This window comes from Oncorhynchus mykiss, chromosome 7 (assembly GCF_057628025.1).
Source record: "Oncorhynchus mykiss isolate SJ-2025 chromosome 7, ASM5762802v1, whole genome shotgun sequence".
NCBI classification, from domain to species: domain Eukaryota; kingdom Metazoa; phylum Chordata; class Actinopteri; order Salmoniformes; family Salmonidae; genus Oncorhynchus; species Oncorhynchus mykiss.
The window spans coordinates 1,094,049-1,107,799 of NC_143028.1; the positions used below are offsets into that span (position 1 = coordinate 1,094,049).

Sequence of the window (13,751 nt, forward strand, 5' to 3'; positions counted from 1 at the left end):
GGTTCCTCTGTGACATCACAGGGTGTATTTTATCACAGCGTCTCAGCCAGGACAGTGGTTGTGGAGGTGTCTTCTGAATCCCCCTGGAGAAAGGCCAAGTCCCCCCAGTGGTATACCTACCCCAGGTTGACAACCACAGCGCTAGTCCATATTTTAGGCATAGACTATTCAGTGATGTAGCTATGAATGGGTAGAAGTCAAACCTAACCACTGACACAGGGTCAGATATTTGTTCATCCCCCTAAAGGTTAAGTGGATGTGGGGTAGGATAATCTGATCTTAGATCTGTGGTTGGGGGAACTTCTACCTCAAGCAATGCAGTCCTAAACACATTATTGCCAAAAACCACCAATCCCAATGTCAACCTGACCTAACCCTTCAATAACCCCTTATACAGCTTTCTGCTTATTCAGGCTTTAACAGAGACTTCAGAAAGACCACACAGAACTTCCAAAGACAAGAAAAAATGGGCCATTGTTTTAGAAAAATGTATAATGAATATATTTATAACACTTCTATAAGGCTCATACAGCTATAACATGTTTGATATGCACTGATACATAACATGTCTCTCATACACATAATCATCAATCACAGAATAAAACACATAAATGTATCATAAACAGTTCACAGATTTCATTAAAACGATACAATTGAGGACCCTCCCATTCGTTTATTATGACTAGAAGGAAATGTATAGGGTAGCTGCATCTCAAACCACAGTAGTGGTCGTGTTATAGTTCTTATTTGATCACAGGGATTTCACTGGTTGTACAGGGGAGGCATAGCAGCCTGGTCAATCAGACGGACTGCTGAACTCACGTTTAGTTTCCCGTCGGGACTGTGAGCTATCGCGAGATCAGGCTGGTTTCACAAGACAAGAGGGATAACCATAGAACTTCCACTAACACACTAGCTATTCTCGTACCGTCTCTGCTCACACACTTATACACACTTATTATACCCTCTCCAACTCCATAACATATCTATTATCTATTATCTTCCTCTTCAAACCCTGACACATTATTATCTATGCCCTTTCACAGTCTAATAGCCTAAAATAGTTCACATTACTGTTCGTAGTACGATCCATATGAGTCCAGTGATAGGTCTTTAAACTGGCATAGGGGGTGTGTCCTCACTGTCCTGCAACATCATTGGTTGTCATTGTCGTCGACCGGCAGCCACACCCATGGCACAGAGATCCTCATTGGATGGTCATTAATCCTGCCCTCCAATTCCAGCAGCTGGCCTATCTAAGGGGAAATGGCTCAGTTCTGCCTCCAGGACAAGACTCAAGACAATAAACATCCACCTGCAGAACCTTATTTGAGTTCCAAAACAAACATAGAAAAGCATAGAAAACTTGTAGAAAGGCTCAGAGTGGTGGGTAGGACAGGTCCAATCAGAGCACAGTAGAAAGGCTCAGAGTGGTGGGTAGGACAGGTCCAATCAGAGCACAGTAGAAAGGCTCAGAGTGGTAGGTAGGACAGGTCCAATCAAAGCACAGTAGAAAGGCTCAGAGTGGTGGGTAGGACAGGTCCAATCAAAGCACAGTAGAAAGGCTCAGAGTGGTGAGTAGGACAGGTCCAATCAGAGCACAGTAGAAAGGCTCAGAGTGGTGGGTAGGACAGGTCCAATCAAAGCACAGTAGAAAGGCTCAGAGTGGTGGGTAGGACAGGTCCAATCAAAGCACAGTAGAAAGGTTTGGGCTCGCTGTTTTTTTTGATCATTTTGATTGTCTTGAGTTAGGCTTGGTTGTCAGGTTTTGGGATGTGGGGGGGCAGAGGTGGAAGGGGGCAGGGAGGAGGGTTAGGAGAAGTCCCACACCTCCTCTGTGGAGTGAGCGATGGCGGAGGTGGGGGGGTGGCAGGACGGGGTAGGGGAGCAGGACACATGGGGGTCATCGGGGCTGGAAACTCCAAGGGGCACCGCGGGGTACATGAGACTGAGGAAGGAGTCCCGGGTATGATGCCTTTTCACCTGTCATACAGTCCACAGAAAAATACATGAATACGAAGTCAGCCACACCGTGCCACAGAATGGAATCCAGTCCAAAACACAACCTTTTGATGATGATGAGACCTACCTGTTTGAAGAAGGCATGGGTCAACAGTGTAGAAGCAGAGGGTCTATGGAACACCAAAACAGGACAAAGTCACACCATGCCTTAATGTCCCACAACACTGTCATATCTAGCAGTCATACCGTGCCTTAATGTCCCACAACACTGTCATATCTAGCAGTCACACCATGCCTTAATGTCCCACAACACTGTCATATCTAGCAGTCATACCGTGCCTTAATGTCCCACAACACTGTCATATCTAGCAGTCACACCGTGCCTTAATGTCCCACAACACTGTCATATCTAGCAGTCACACCGTGCCTTAATGTCCCCCAACACTGTCATATCTAGCAGTCACACCGTGCCTTAATGTCCCACAACACTGTCATATCTAGCAGTCACACCGTGCCTTAATGTCCCACAACACTGTCATATCTAGCAGTCACACCGTGCCTTAATGTCCCACAACACTGTCATATCTAGCAGTCACACCGTGCCTTAATGTCCCACAACACTGTCATATCTAGCAGTCACACCATGCCTTAATGTCCCACAACACTGTCATATCTAGCAGTCACACCATGCCTTAATGTCCCACAACACTGTCATATCTAGCAGTCACACCGTGCCTTAATGTCCCACAACACTGTCATATCTAGCAGCACTGGGAATCTCACATATTACACACCTTTCAAAAATGACAGAAATTCAGACAGAACACAAGAACATTTAAAATTGTTCCTTGAATGAAAGAACCGACTTCAAACGGAGGTACCAGAGCTCCTGTGTATAACGTCTGCTGCCCCTGTGTATAACGTCTGCTGCTCCTGTGTATAACGTCTGCTGCCCCTGTGTATAACGTCTGCTGCTCCTGTGTATAACGTCTGCTGCTCCTGTGTATAACGTCTGCTGCTCCTGTGTATAACGTCTGCTGCCCCTGTGTATAACGTCTGCTGCTCCTGTGTATAACGTCTGCTGCCCCTGTGTATAACGTCTGCTGCTCCTGTGTATAACGTCTGCTGCCCCTGTGTATAACGTCTGCTGCCCCTGTGTATAACGTCTGCTGCTCCTGTGTATAACGTCTGCTGCCCCTGTGTATAACGTCTGCTGCTCCTGTGTATAACGTCTGCTGCTCCTGTGTATAACGTCTGCTGCCCCTGTGTGTGTGTGTCTCACCTGCATTCGGTGTGTGGGTTGTTGTGTGTGTGCGTTGCGTTGCGTTCGGTGTGTGTGTTGCGTTCGGTGTGTGTGTTTTTGTGTGTGTGCGTTGCGTTGCGTTCGGTGTGTGTGCTCACGTGTATGTCTCACCTGCAGTCGGGCTGCTGTTGCAGACACAACTGGACCAGGTTGTGCAAGGTGACCGAGTGGTTCTTGGGGGCGGGGCTCTGAGGTCTCTCGGCGGTGGCGGTGCGGGTCAGGCTGCCCGTGGCAACACTCTCCCCGATGCCAGAGTCCACCCCGGAGCGGGACACCTTCAGCCCCCTCAGCTCCCCTAGGGGGGAGGGGGCCACGTCCAGCAGGCAGCAGTGGGACCCACGCAGCTTCTGGAGCAGCATCTGGAGGGAGAGACACAGACATATGGACACAGTCACACAGAGGGAGAGAGATGGAGAAAAAACGAGACTCTCATAGACTCAACTATGTTTTGTAATGTATGAGAACAGCCCTAGCGTATGGCATTGTGCTGTATTAATGTAAGGCCCCAGTACCTGTGTAGGGGGCATGTCCTGGAAAGGCACCCTGCCACTGACCAGCTCACAGACTACTATCCCCAGACTGTAGATGTCTGACTTCACCCCATAGCCATGCAGGTCCTGTCGTAGCAGCTCTGGGCTGAGCCAGGGTAGCAGGGCGGGGCTGTGGTGAGGCATGTCGTACACGGTCCTCACCTTCTTCCCATCCCGCATCATACTGTAAACACTGTGAAGCCCCGAGAGGTAGACACGGCCCTCCCCAGACAGCAGGATGTGACTGGCCTTCACTCCCCTGAGAGGAAGAGGAGAAGAGCGTTCACTCTCGCCAAATCTTCAGGCTTCTACACAACTACAGTCAACTAACTATCCCTGGCACATTCTACATGTTGAGAGCAACTCCGAGCAACTATGTCCAACTGAGACAGCAACCTAGGCTGATTCTTTCAACAAATCAAATGAAATGTTATTGGTCACAAGCGCCGAATACAACAGGTGTAGACTTTGCCGTGAAGTGCTTACTCACGGGCCCTAGAAGTATTTGCTAAATAGGAAACACATAGTAACACAATAGCGAGGCTGTAAACAAGGAGTACCGGTACCATCTAACAGTTGGATTGGCTGTAGTTGGACAGAAGTGTATCGGTGGTGCTTCCGCCCCTCTCCTCGCCCCAACCTGGGCTCCAACCAGGGACCCTCTGAACACATCAGCAACTGCCACCCATGAAGCATCGTTACCTCTCGCTTGACCGCTAACTAGCGCACCGCTAACTAGCTAGCCATTTCACATCGGCTACACGTAGAAGCCTTAAAACGGTCCATATCTCTCCCTTGTCCCCATGGTGTCTTTCCTCCCTCACCTGTGCACGTAGCCCATGAGGTGCAGGTATTGCAGAGCCTTCAGGACTCCGTGGAGGAGGTAAGCGATCAGGGACTCACTCATCCCGTCAGGGAAGAACGTCCTCAGCAGGCTATCTGCCGAACCTGGGACAGAGAGAGAGAGAGAGAGAAGTTGGTAACCATGGTTCCAAACGGTTCGTAATGTTTCTTACAAACATAGGCATTTTTTACCATGTCATTTCTGTACCATAAAAAATCAAGTTCAACCAACTTAACGCTGAGAGAAGGAGCATGGATGAAGAGAGATGGGGGGAGTAAGTGTGGGAGAGGGATGGTGAGAGGAAACGAGTGTTAGAAGATGCATGCAGTAGACTGACCGTAGCCCATGAGTGGTGTGAGGACCCAGAGCTGGCAGCAGGAGCTGAAGACCAGGCGAGAGGTCAGCAGGTTGGGGTGGCGGAAAAGCCTGGAAAGAAGAACCTCGTTCTGGGGACACAGCCAGGAAACACTGGGGTCACACAGCCAGGAAACACTGGGGTCACACAGCCAGGAAACATTGGGGTCACACAGCCAGGAAACACTTGGGTCACACAGACAGGAAACACTTGGGTTACACAGACAGGAAACACTGGGGTCACACAGTCAACCAGGTGGCTTGTACCACTGCCAAGTGCCAACAATGTTATTATGAACAATGACCTAAATGGTCCCTGACCCTGGATCTAGAGAGCAAGAGCGCAGGTTTTTGTTCCAGCCCAATACTAACTCATCTTATTCAAGTAATCGTCCGACTCAACTAACTAAGAAATTGATTAGTTGAATCAGGTGTTTTGAATCAGTTGTGGCTGGAACAAAATATGTATCTTATGACATGAACTTCAATGAAAAGACAAGGTGGGTCGTATCTGTAGGACCTTTAAAACAGTACCGCACCATCAACTGTAGCAGCTCATCCTCAGTACACTCATCCAGGTTGGTGTTCTTGACTGCCACCAGCTGGCGGGAGGGGGTGTGGCGCGCCATGCGCACCTGGCTCAGGTTGTTGAAGCCTTTCCCTGGGAACACGGTTTGGTAATAAATATTAAGACATGTTGAAACACGTTCAACTCTGAAAATGCTTCATTCTCAGGTACTGTGTGGTTAGTATGGTCTTCAATAATCCAGGGAGATTTGTGAACTAATATTTTGAATTGGCCAGTTTATTCAACAGCTGTGCCAAAAGGTAATAGACTACGTGTCACATAAAATGTCCACACTACAAACGCTTTATACTCGGGCTATGTGTAGTATGGGACTTGGTCAGTGAAATTGTAAACAATGCTTTTGGATTAGCTATTCTATTCAACAGTAACATGCTAAAAGGAAATATGCTTTGTATTTGTCAGAGGAGATATTACTCTCCAGGCAACAACTATGTAATGAAAGGACTTGTCTTTCTGGGTTGTAGTGATGAGTTGATTTGTGACCAATGGTATGCTCACCCAGCTCTGACAGCAGCTGGTAGTGGGCGGAGTTAGCAGAGAGCGCTGTGATGTCATCGCTGCCTGCACCACCCCAGGCGAAAGTGCATTCTGAGACGTCGGAGCTCTGTGAAGAATCAAACACACACGTACTCACACACAACCCTGAAATGTATCAGCAGCATATTTAATTCGATCACAGAACATGTAGTAACAACATGGCAATAGTATGAAACATGTTGTAGCTGGTCACAATAATAACCTTCTTTACCTAGATGAGGGATAGTTCACCCAAAGGAACTGTTTTTCTTACCCTGAAGGCAATCTACAAATACAGTCTACGAGTGCTTTAGTATAGCATGGTATGTTTAACTAACATGAAATGGGCCCATTTAGCAGAGAAGAGGAAGCAGAATGAGGGTGAGTGAGTGTTGCCTTTGAGCCTGAAGAGGTCAAAGTACTATGGTGTTGTGGTGATGACCAACCAGTGGCTGCCACAGGGGGGCCCTGTGGTGTTAAGCTACACAGGGTAATGCTGGGGTGGGGGTAGTTTCACTGGGGCCGGTGTTGGGGGGAGGGAGAGGCTGTAAAGTACTTTGTGTTAAGGGGTCAGGGCCGAGCACAGACCTTTCAGGGGGCCGATGCTTAAACGAATTTATATCTCGAAATTCAGAACATACAGCCTTTGTAGCGAACCGTTTTATTTGTTTTAGCAGAGACCTTTTTATTTCTGCAACAACACACTCAATCATCACAAAATGAAAGCTAGTTAGTTACAGTGCCTCCTAAAGACGTGGGGAAAAGGAGGGCTATCAGCTGATCATTCATGTTGATGATTGATGTAAATCTGCTAGCTAGTTAGCAAGATTTGTTTTTATTGATTGTGATTTATCTTAAATGCTCTTAAATAATAACTTCATGATATGAACCTCATCATCCTCTAACTCAAGAGATGTGGTTGGCTGGCTATTGGCTTGTGTGGATATTTTAGTATCACCTGGTGGTTAACTAGAGTCTTAATCTCATGACTCTGGATCAGAACGTTGTGAGGAGGACACTAGTGTTTTATTTTAACCCTATCTAAACCTTAACCCTTAGCTTAACGATTCAGAATGAGTGTCTAACCTTAACCCTTAGCTTAACCATTCAGAATGAGTGTCTAACCTTAACTCTTACCTTAACCAATCAGAATGAGTGTCTAACCTTAACCCTTAGCTTAACCATTCAGAATGAGTGCCTAAACAATGTCTTAACCCGATCCAAAACCTTAACCCTTAATCTTCTAAATTTGACGTTTGGAGCAATTTCGAAATGTGATGTTTGGAGAAATAGAACGATACCTAGCATGAGGAGTCAACCCAGAGTATAAAAAGCACTTTGAAATGTGTCGTTTGGAGCAACTTCGAAATGTGACGTTTAGATAAATGTAAATAAACATCTGATTCTGCAGTGAGACTGTGAGAGCTTGTTGCGAGCTTAGACTACCTGTGACGCTGCTGCCAACTGAGGAAGGGATGTCGGGTCGGGGGGAGGGTCGTTGATGCAGCCGCTCCTCTCTCTGTGCTCTGTGTATCAGCCAATGTAACAGTGTTCCTTCCGTCCCTCTCCTCGCCCCTCTACCTGGCCTCAAACCAGGGGTAACAGTGTTCCTTCCGTCCCTCTCCTCGCCCCTACCTGGCCTCGAACCAGGGGTAACAGTGTTCCTTCCGTCCCTCTCCTCGTCCCTAACTGGCCTCGAACCAGGGACCCTCTGCACCCATCGAAAACAGTCACCCTCAAAGCAACGTTACCCATCGCTCCACAAAAGCCTTGCAGAGCAAGGGAAACAATTACTTCAAGGTCTCAGAGCGAGTGATGTCACCAACAGGGCTGACCAACAGGAGCAACCAACAGGGCTGACCAACAGGAGCAACCAACAGGGCTGACCAACAGGGCTGACCAACAGAGCTGACCAACAGGGCTGACCAACAGGGCTATCCAACAGGGCTGACCAACAGAGCTGACCAACAGGGCTATCCAACAGGAGCAACCAACAGGGCTAACCAACAGGGCTGACCAACAGGGCTGACCAACAGGGCTGACCAACAGGAGCAACCAACAGGGCTGACCAACAGGAGCAACCAACAGGGCTGACCAACAGGGCTGACCAACAGGAGCAACCAACAGGGCTGACCAACAGGGCTGACCAAGAGAGCTGACCAAGAGGGCTGACCAACAGGGCTGACCAACAGGAGCAACCAACAGGGCTGACCAACAGGGCTGACCAACAGGGCTGACCAAAAGGGCTGACCAACAGGAGCAACCAACAGGGCTGACCAAAGGAGCTGACCAAGAGAGCTGACCAACAGGGCTAACCAACAGGGCTGACCAACAGGGCTGACCAACAGGAGCAACCAACAGGGCTGACCAACAGGGCTGACCAACAGGAGCAACCAACAGGGCTGACCAACAGGAGCAACCAATAGGGCTGACCAACAGGGCTGACCAGCAGGGCTGACCAACAGAGCTGACCAACAGGGCTATCCAACAGGGCTGACCAACAGAGCTAACCAACAGGAGCAACCAACAGAGCTGACCAACAGGGCTTACCAACAGGGCTGACCAACAGGGCTGACCAACAGGGCTGCCCAACAGGGCTGACCAACAGAGCTGACCAACAGGGCTAACCAACAGGGCTGACCAACAGGGCTGACCAACAGGGCTGACCAACAGGGCTGACCAACAGAGCTGACCAACAGGAGCAACCAACAGAGCTGACCAACAGGGCTAACCAACAGGGCTGACCAACAGGGCTGCCCAACAGGGCTGACCAACAGGGCTGACCAACAGAGCTGACCAACAGGGCTAACCAACAGGAGCAACCAACAGGAGCAACCAACAGGTCTGATCAACAGGAGCAACCAACAGACAACATCACAACGACTTGTGGGCAATCGGTTCAGAACAACAATGACCAAAACTTTTACAAAAAAAATGTATATATACACCACCACACAAAAGGGCACTTGGCGAGTGGGAGGGCAAAGTGCTGGGCACAGGTTGACTCCCATCTGTGCACATGCCTGGGCGGGATGCTGTGGCAGTTAGCTCCAGGGTGAGCTGACACAGCAGCTATGAAAAAGGCATGAATAGCTTTGGTTCACTTATAGGCTATGTAATGTTCTAGCGATCTGGTCAGTGGCTGGCAGCCCTATTATGTGGTAGGTTACATGCAGCTCTACCATCACATAGACAGGACCCGGAACTGTCCGAAGTTGTCCTAGTGGTCCTTTTTGACCTCTGACCTGATAGAATAGGACTAGGCTGACCACACCATAAAGACAAGGCCGGGTGGGCTTCAGTGCTCCGATTGGATGCTAAAAGAGTGGACACAGCACTGTACTGACCAGGTATTGGTGGCTGACGTCCTCATACTGGTCCTCTATGCTGATTGGCTGGACCTGAGTGGGGGAGATGCAGGAGCAGTCCTGGGGAAGAGGGGAGGAGGGAGGAGGGGGTGAGACATGCTCCCGGAGGAGAGGAGAATAGAGGAGAGGAGTGAGACGGTCCAATAGGGAAGGAGGGAGGAGAGGACAGGCATGCCGTCATGCCCTTATAAGGAGATAAGGCGGGACTTAGGAGGACAACACTGAAGAGATACTTTTGGAGCATCAAGGTTGGAGCCAATGTGGAAAACAACAGTGTTGTGGAGGAAGACATGCAGTGCATGTCCATGAAGTGACTGCTACTTTAGAAAGAGACAGGGTTAGCAGCAGATTGGTACCCATGATGTAACCTACAGGGAAAGGTCATGGCAATATGCATGGATAATGAGATGGGTCTTATGAATGAACCCTGATAAAGAAAGCATGAGTTCTAGGATTGGAGCATGGCCAGATCAATGCGCTATGAGAGAGAAACACTGCACACCTGGAGGAGACGCTGGCTCATTAGATCATCATCATCATCATCAACAACCTCTTTAGATAAATCAGTGTCATGATCGGCTAAACATCAAAGCCATGCTGATTAGAATAAATATCCCTTACCAAGAAAGACATGGAGTTCTCTTCGTGGGGGTGTAGCGCTTCACGCGATGGCATTTATCCGCTCCACGACCACAGCACGCGCTGTACAATGAGAGCGATGGAGAGAGAGGGAGGGAGAGGGAGAGAGAGAGAGAATGAGCAAGAGGAGAAATACATGGTAACATGAGAGACTTAGTTAGGATTCAACCTGAGAGAAAGCCTCCCCCATGGGGCGTCTGTATGTCCATACAGTTTACCTGGCTGTACTCTGCCGGGTTCAGATTCCACTGCGTTGGCATCTGGCTTCATCACTTCATGCAAAACACTGCTCCACGTTCTTGAAAAACATCACACAAAATGATTGATGATTAACTAAGCAATAATAGCCCCAGCAGGGATTTTGTGCTGAACGCATGCTGTTGTAAAAAAATACATTTTCACGGAGGTATCAAAATGTCTCGACAAAAATAACTATGCCAGTCGGTGACCACAAAATACTGAGATTAAAACACGCATTACGTGACTGTTTGGTGCGCAATAGCCCGATTCACATCTGTATTCGTTACATTTTCGTGATACAGAATCATTGTAGCCACATCTGAATGTAAGCATCTGAAATGCATGTGGTCCATCGCTTTCGCTAAGTGCCTCGATGGATATTTTCTCCCCGTCTCTCCTGCCACAGCATGAATGGGAAGGGGACTTTGAGGACAGTGCGTCGTCGTGTCCCATTCTATGAGCGCGCGAACTAATGATGAGTCCTTGGTCCCTGACCGTTATTGTTCTTTATAGGTCGTCGCTGTCATCTACTCACCGTTGTGAAAGCGGTAAGTCTTTAACAACCCTATATAGTGACAGTTCTTGCCTGTTGTTTTGGGGGAATTATTTAGCTTTTAACCGATATTCTATTGTATTGTATTCCAGTCTATTCTGTTCTATTCTAGCTATTTTATTATAATCTACTGACAGACACCCTACTAGGGGGGGTTAAATGGTTGAATCAACGTTGTTTCCACGTCATAAAATAATAATATGTAATGGCGTTGAATCAGCGTGGGGAAATGATTGGATGTGCCAAAAGTCATCAACATAAGGCAATTTCGTATTTTTTAAATCAGATGATGTGGTGACATTGTTGTTGATTTCCCGTTGATTTCACGTTAGTTGACAACTCAACAAAATGTAAATCAAAACGACGTTGACCTGACGTCCAGTGGAACGGGACCTACACATGTTTAGTACATGTTTTCATATAACCACGTAAAAAAAAGAATCCCATAATTAACATAATCACATAATTTGTGGATGCAGGATTGCTTATGACTGCAATGAGTTTACTCACACTGAAAATCAGTTTATGAAATCTTTATGCCCAATCATAACAAAATCAGGCTGGGTTTTTTAACCAACTTTCTCTTGCTCTGAATGCGAAACAAACTTGAACAAACCAAGCATGACATGAGGAAGCTTACAACTCGAAACTTAAACATTTATAACTTGGCAAAATTAAGGTTTGTGACAACGCAAAATATGACGTAACGTACAAGTTGTGCGTACAGACACTGTTTTGACTGAAGATAATAAAATATTTTCAAGATGTAATGGAATGAAATAGAAACAAATTGCGATGCGTTATACACACTGTTAAAACAAATGTATATTGTTGAGAGTACGAAGTTTGAAACTTATAGTTAATGGCAACAACATACTTCACCTATGTTGTTGCTCTCCCCTCAGATGATTTGACGTAATGACGTAGACACTAAACTTGCGAGAACCTGATAAAAGTTTGGATATTATTGTTATACATTTAATTTTCATATGTGAACAGCACTGATTTATACCAGTACTTTTTTGGTATTTTTTTCCATAATTCGTAGTACATTTTAGTTTTAATTCCATGTATCTTAAATTGATTTTAAATATGAATTAACAAAATAGATAACAAATAACAAATCTCAATGTATTTAGTGTAGGACTTTTATTTAGAAACACCACTCAATAAATATTGTCGCGTAATTTATACGTCACTCATTTCATCCGCGCGCTATTTCATGACGTGATGAAACTATCAACACCAACAGTCTGCCTGCTAATTTTCTCCCTAATATCTACTGTTGCCATTGTTTGAGATTTAGGATTGATGGGACCACATGTGCTCTGGGATTTGTCTAAGGTGTTTAAAATACATCGAAAGGTAGGTTGATGTTAATTTATATTACATGAAAATCCGGATCATGAAATCCTTGCCAAAGGCCGGATGGAAATCACGGATGTGCCACAGTACTACCTAGCTCTGCAATGTTCATCATACTATTCATCATCACAATCCCCCCAAAAAACAAATCTCAGTCTTCTCAGAACGAATTTTTTTGCGATTGTCGGTTTGGTTTATTATTATGAAACAAGTCCTTGCTCTTGTCTAATTGTTCCATTGGTAGCGAGATCAAGGATTATTTTTGCACTTGTCACTTCTGCTCATCGCAGTTTATATTTAAATCCATATACTACGCCGTTGTTTTTATTATTACCCACAATCAGCGAGATGTTTTGTTGTTGTTTGTGACGAACACTCCACGGTGGTTACACTTTATCCCGCGAACACTTAATAGTATTCTTACTGTTGATAAAGTAACAATGTAGCTATCAATGTTTGACATTGCCCCATGCTGACTGTTGCAGATCCCAAAGTCCAGAAGACTATATTCGAATTCCCCGTTTAGGATCATTTAAGTGTAATGACTTGGGAATTAAACATTTTAGCTAATATCTAAACTTCACATCCAATCTTGTACTTGTTGGAATCAAGTAGATTATATTTCCACCAATCATTGGTTAAATTTGATTTATGAACATGTTAATGCACAAATTCTAGACCGAATGACAATTAGCTAATTATTTCTTCCCTCCTTTCTAACTTTTTTTTTTGATTTTCCAAGTAAAAATAAGAGTACAGTTTCAAGTAAATGAGACATTTCTCCTCAGGATGAGTGTGGTTATGGACAGTTGTTCCACTAACTACTCAGCAGACCGTCCCAGAGCCGTTGTTATGTGTGCCTGGTGTTGAGTTGGAACTCCTGCTCAGACAGTCTGGTATCACATGGTCCTCTTGCCCCCTCCTGACACCCCCAAACAGTCATGTGCAGAAGAGAGTCCGTTAGATGGGGGCTAGCTAATTGGAGATTGTTTCTAGGGAATCACAGAGTCAGAGGAAGAGAGTTGTAGGAACTCCTTTCACTCTACTGAACCGAGCTGTACTGCGCTGGCCAGGTTATGCAACCCTCATAGTTGCTAGAAAGGACACGGTTCGGCTCGTCACGATAGTATGAAAACAATAAAAGTGGGTGAGAGAGAAAGAGAGGGTTGGGGCAGAGCAGGTGGTCCTATCACTGCAGATGAGACCTTAGTCCGGCACCTGTACACAAGATTAGATAACCTCCCTTTCTCCTCTCTATTCCTTCATAACTACAGGAAGGGGAAAGGATGGCAACAGTCTCCACCATGCTGCTTTGACCTGTCAAGCCCTTGTAGACAGTCTCCACCATGCTGCTTTGACCTGTCAAGCCCTTGTAGACAGTCTCCACCATGCTGCTTTGACCTGTCAAGCCCTTGTAGACGGTCTCCACCATGCTGCTTTGACCTGTCAAGCCCTTGTAGACAGTCTCCACCATGCTGCTTTGACCTG

General features: G+C 46.5%; 2 protein-coding genes across 12 annotated transcripts in view; one reads left to right on the forward strand and one right to left on the reverse strand.

Annotated features, from left to right (window-relative positions):
* Positions 1-491: 491 nt before the first annotated feature.
* On the reverse strand, positions 492-11,836 carry LOC110495556 (STE20-related kinase adapter protein beta). 7 transcript variants are annotated; one of them, XM_090239656.1, is made up of 12 exons: positions 11,776-11,836; positions 10,324-10,403; positions 10,088-10,168; positions 9,446-9,526; positions 6,081-6,186; positions 5,533-5,654; positions 4,977-5,085; positions 4,620-4,743; positions 3,778-4,054; positions 3,377-3,624; positions 2,090-2,132; positions 492-1,983 (listed from the first exon to the last, which is right to left on the reverse strand). In XM_090239656.1, exons 3-12 carry the CDS (start codon positions 10,139-10,141, stop codon positions 1,813-1,815), a joined length of 1,335 nt encoding a protein of 444 aa, XP_090095782.1. In that variant the 5' UTR covers positions 10,142-10,168; positions 10,324-10,403; positions 11,776-11,836; the 3' UTR covers positions 492-1,812. The 7 variants fall into 7 exon arrangements, with proteins under 7 accessions (XP_090095782.1, XP_090095783.1, XP_090095784.1 ...); XM_090239657.1 differs by having other exon boundaries at positions 11,781-11,830; XM_090239658.1 differs by lacking the exon at positions 9,446-9,526.
* A 252-nt stretch (positions 11,837-12,088) lies between these two features.
* LOC110528741 (trafficking kinesin-binding protein 2) overlaps positions 12,089-13,751 on the forward strand; it is a 59,497-nt gene continuing 57,834 nt past the window's right edge. For all 5 annotated transcript variants that reach the window (XR_016496998.1, XR_016496999.1, XM_090239651.1 and 2 more), the window contains exon 1: positions 12,089-12,263. The gene's annotated coding sequence lies outside the window, so the exon portion shown is untranslated. The remainder of the gene's footprint in view (positions 12,264-13,751) is intronic.

What these genes read in the sequence shown, in the direction of transcription:
- LOC110495556 (XM_090239656.1), bottom strand. Translation starts at nt 10,141, where the DNA reads ATGCCATCGCGTGAAGCGCTACACCCCCACGAAGAGAACTCCATGTCT. An exon ending in ACGTCAGCCACCAATACCTG is followed by an intron (nt 6,187 to 9,445) that starts GTCAGTACAGTG and finishes GATTCTTCACAG; the next exon opens with AGCTCCGACGTCTCAGAATG. An exon ending in AGGACATGCCCCCTACACAG is followed by an intron (nt 3,625 to 3,777) that starts GTACTGGGGCCT and finishes CTCTCCCTCCAG; the next exon opens with ATGCTGCTCCAGAAGCTGCG.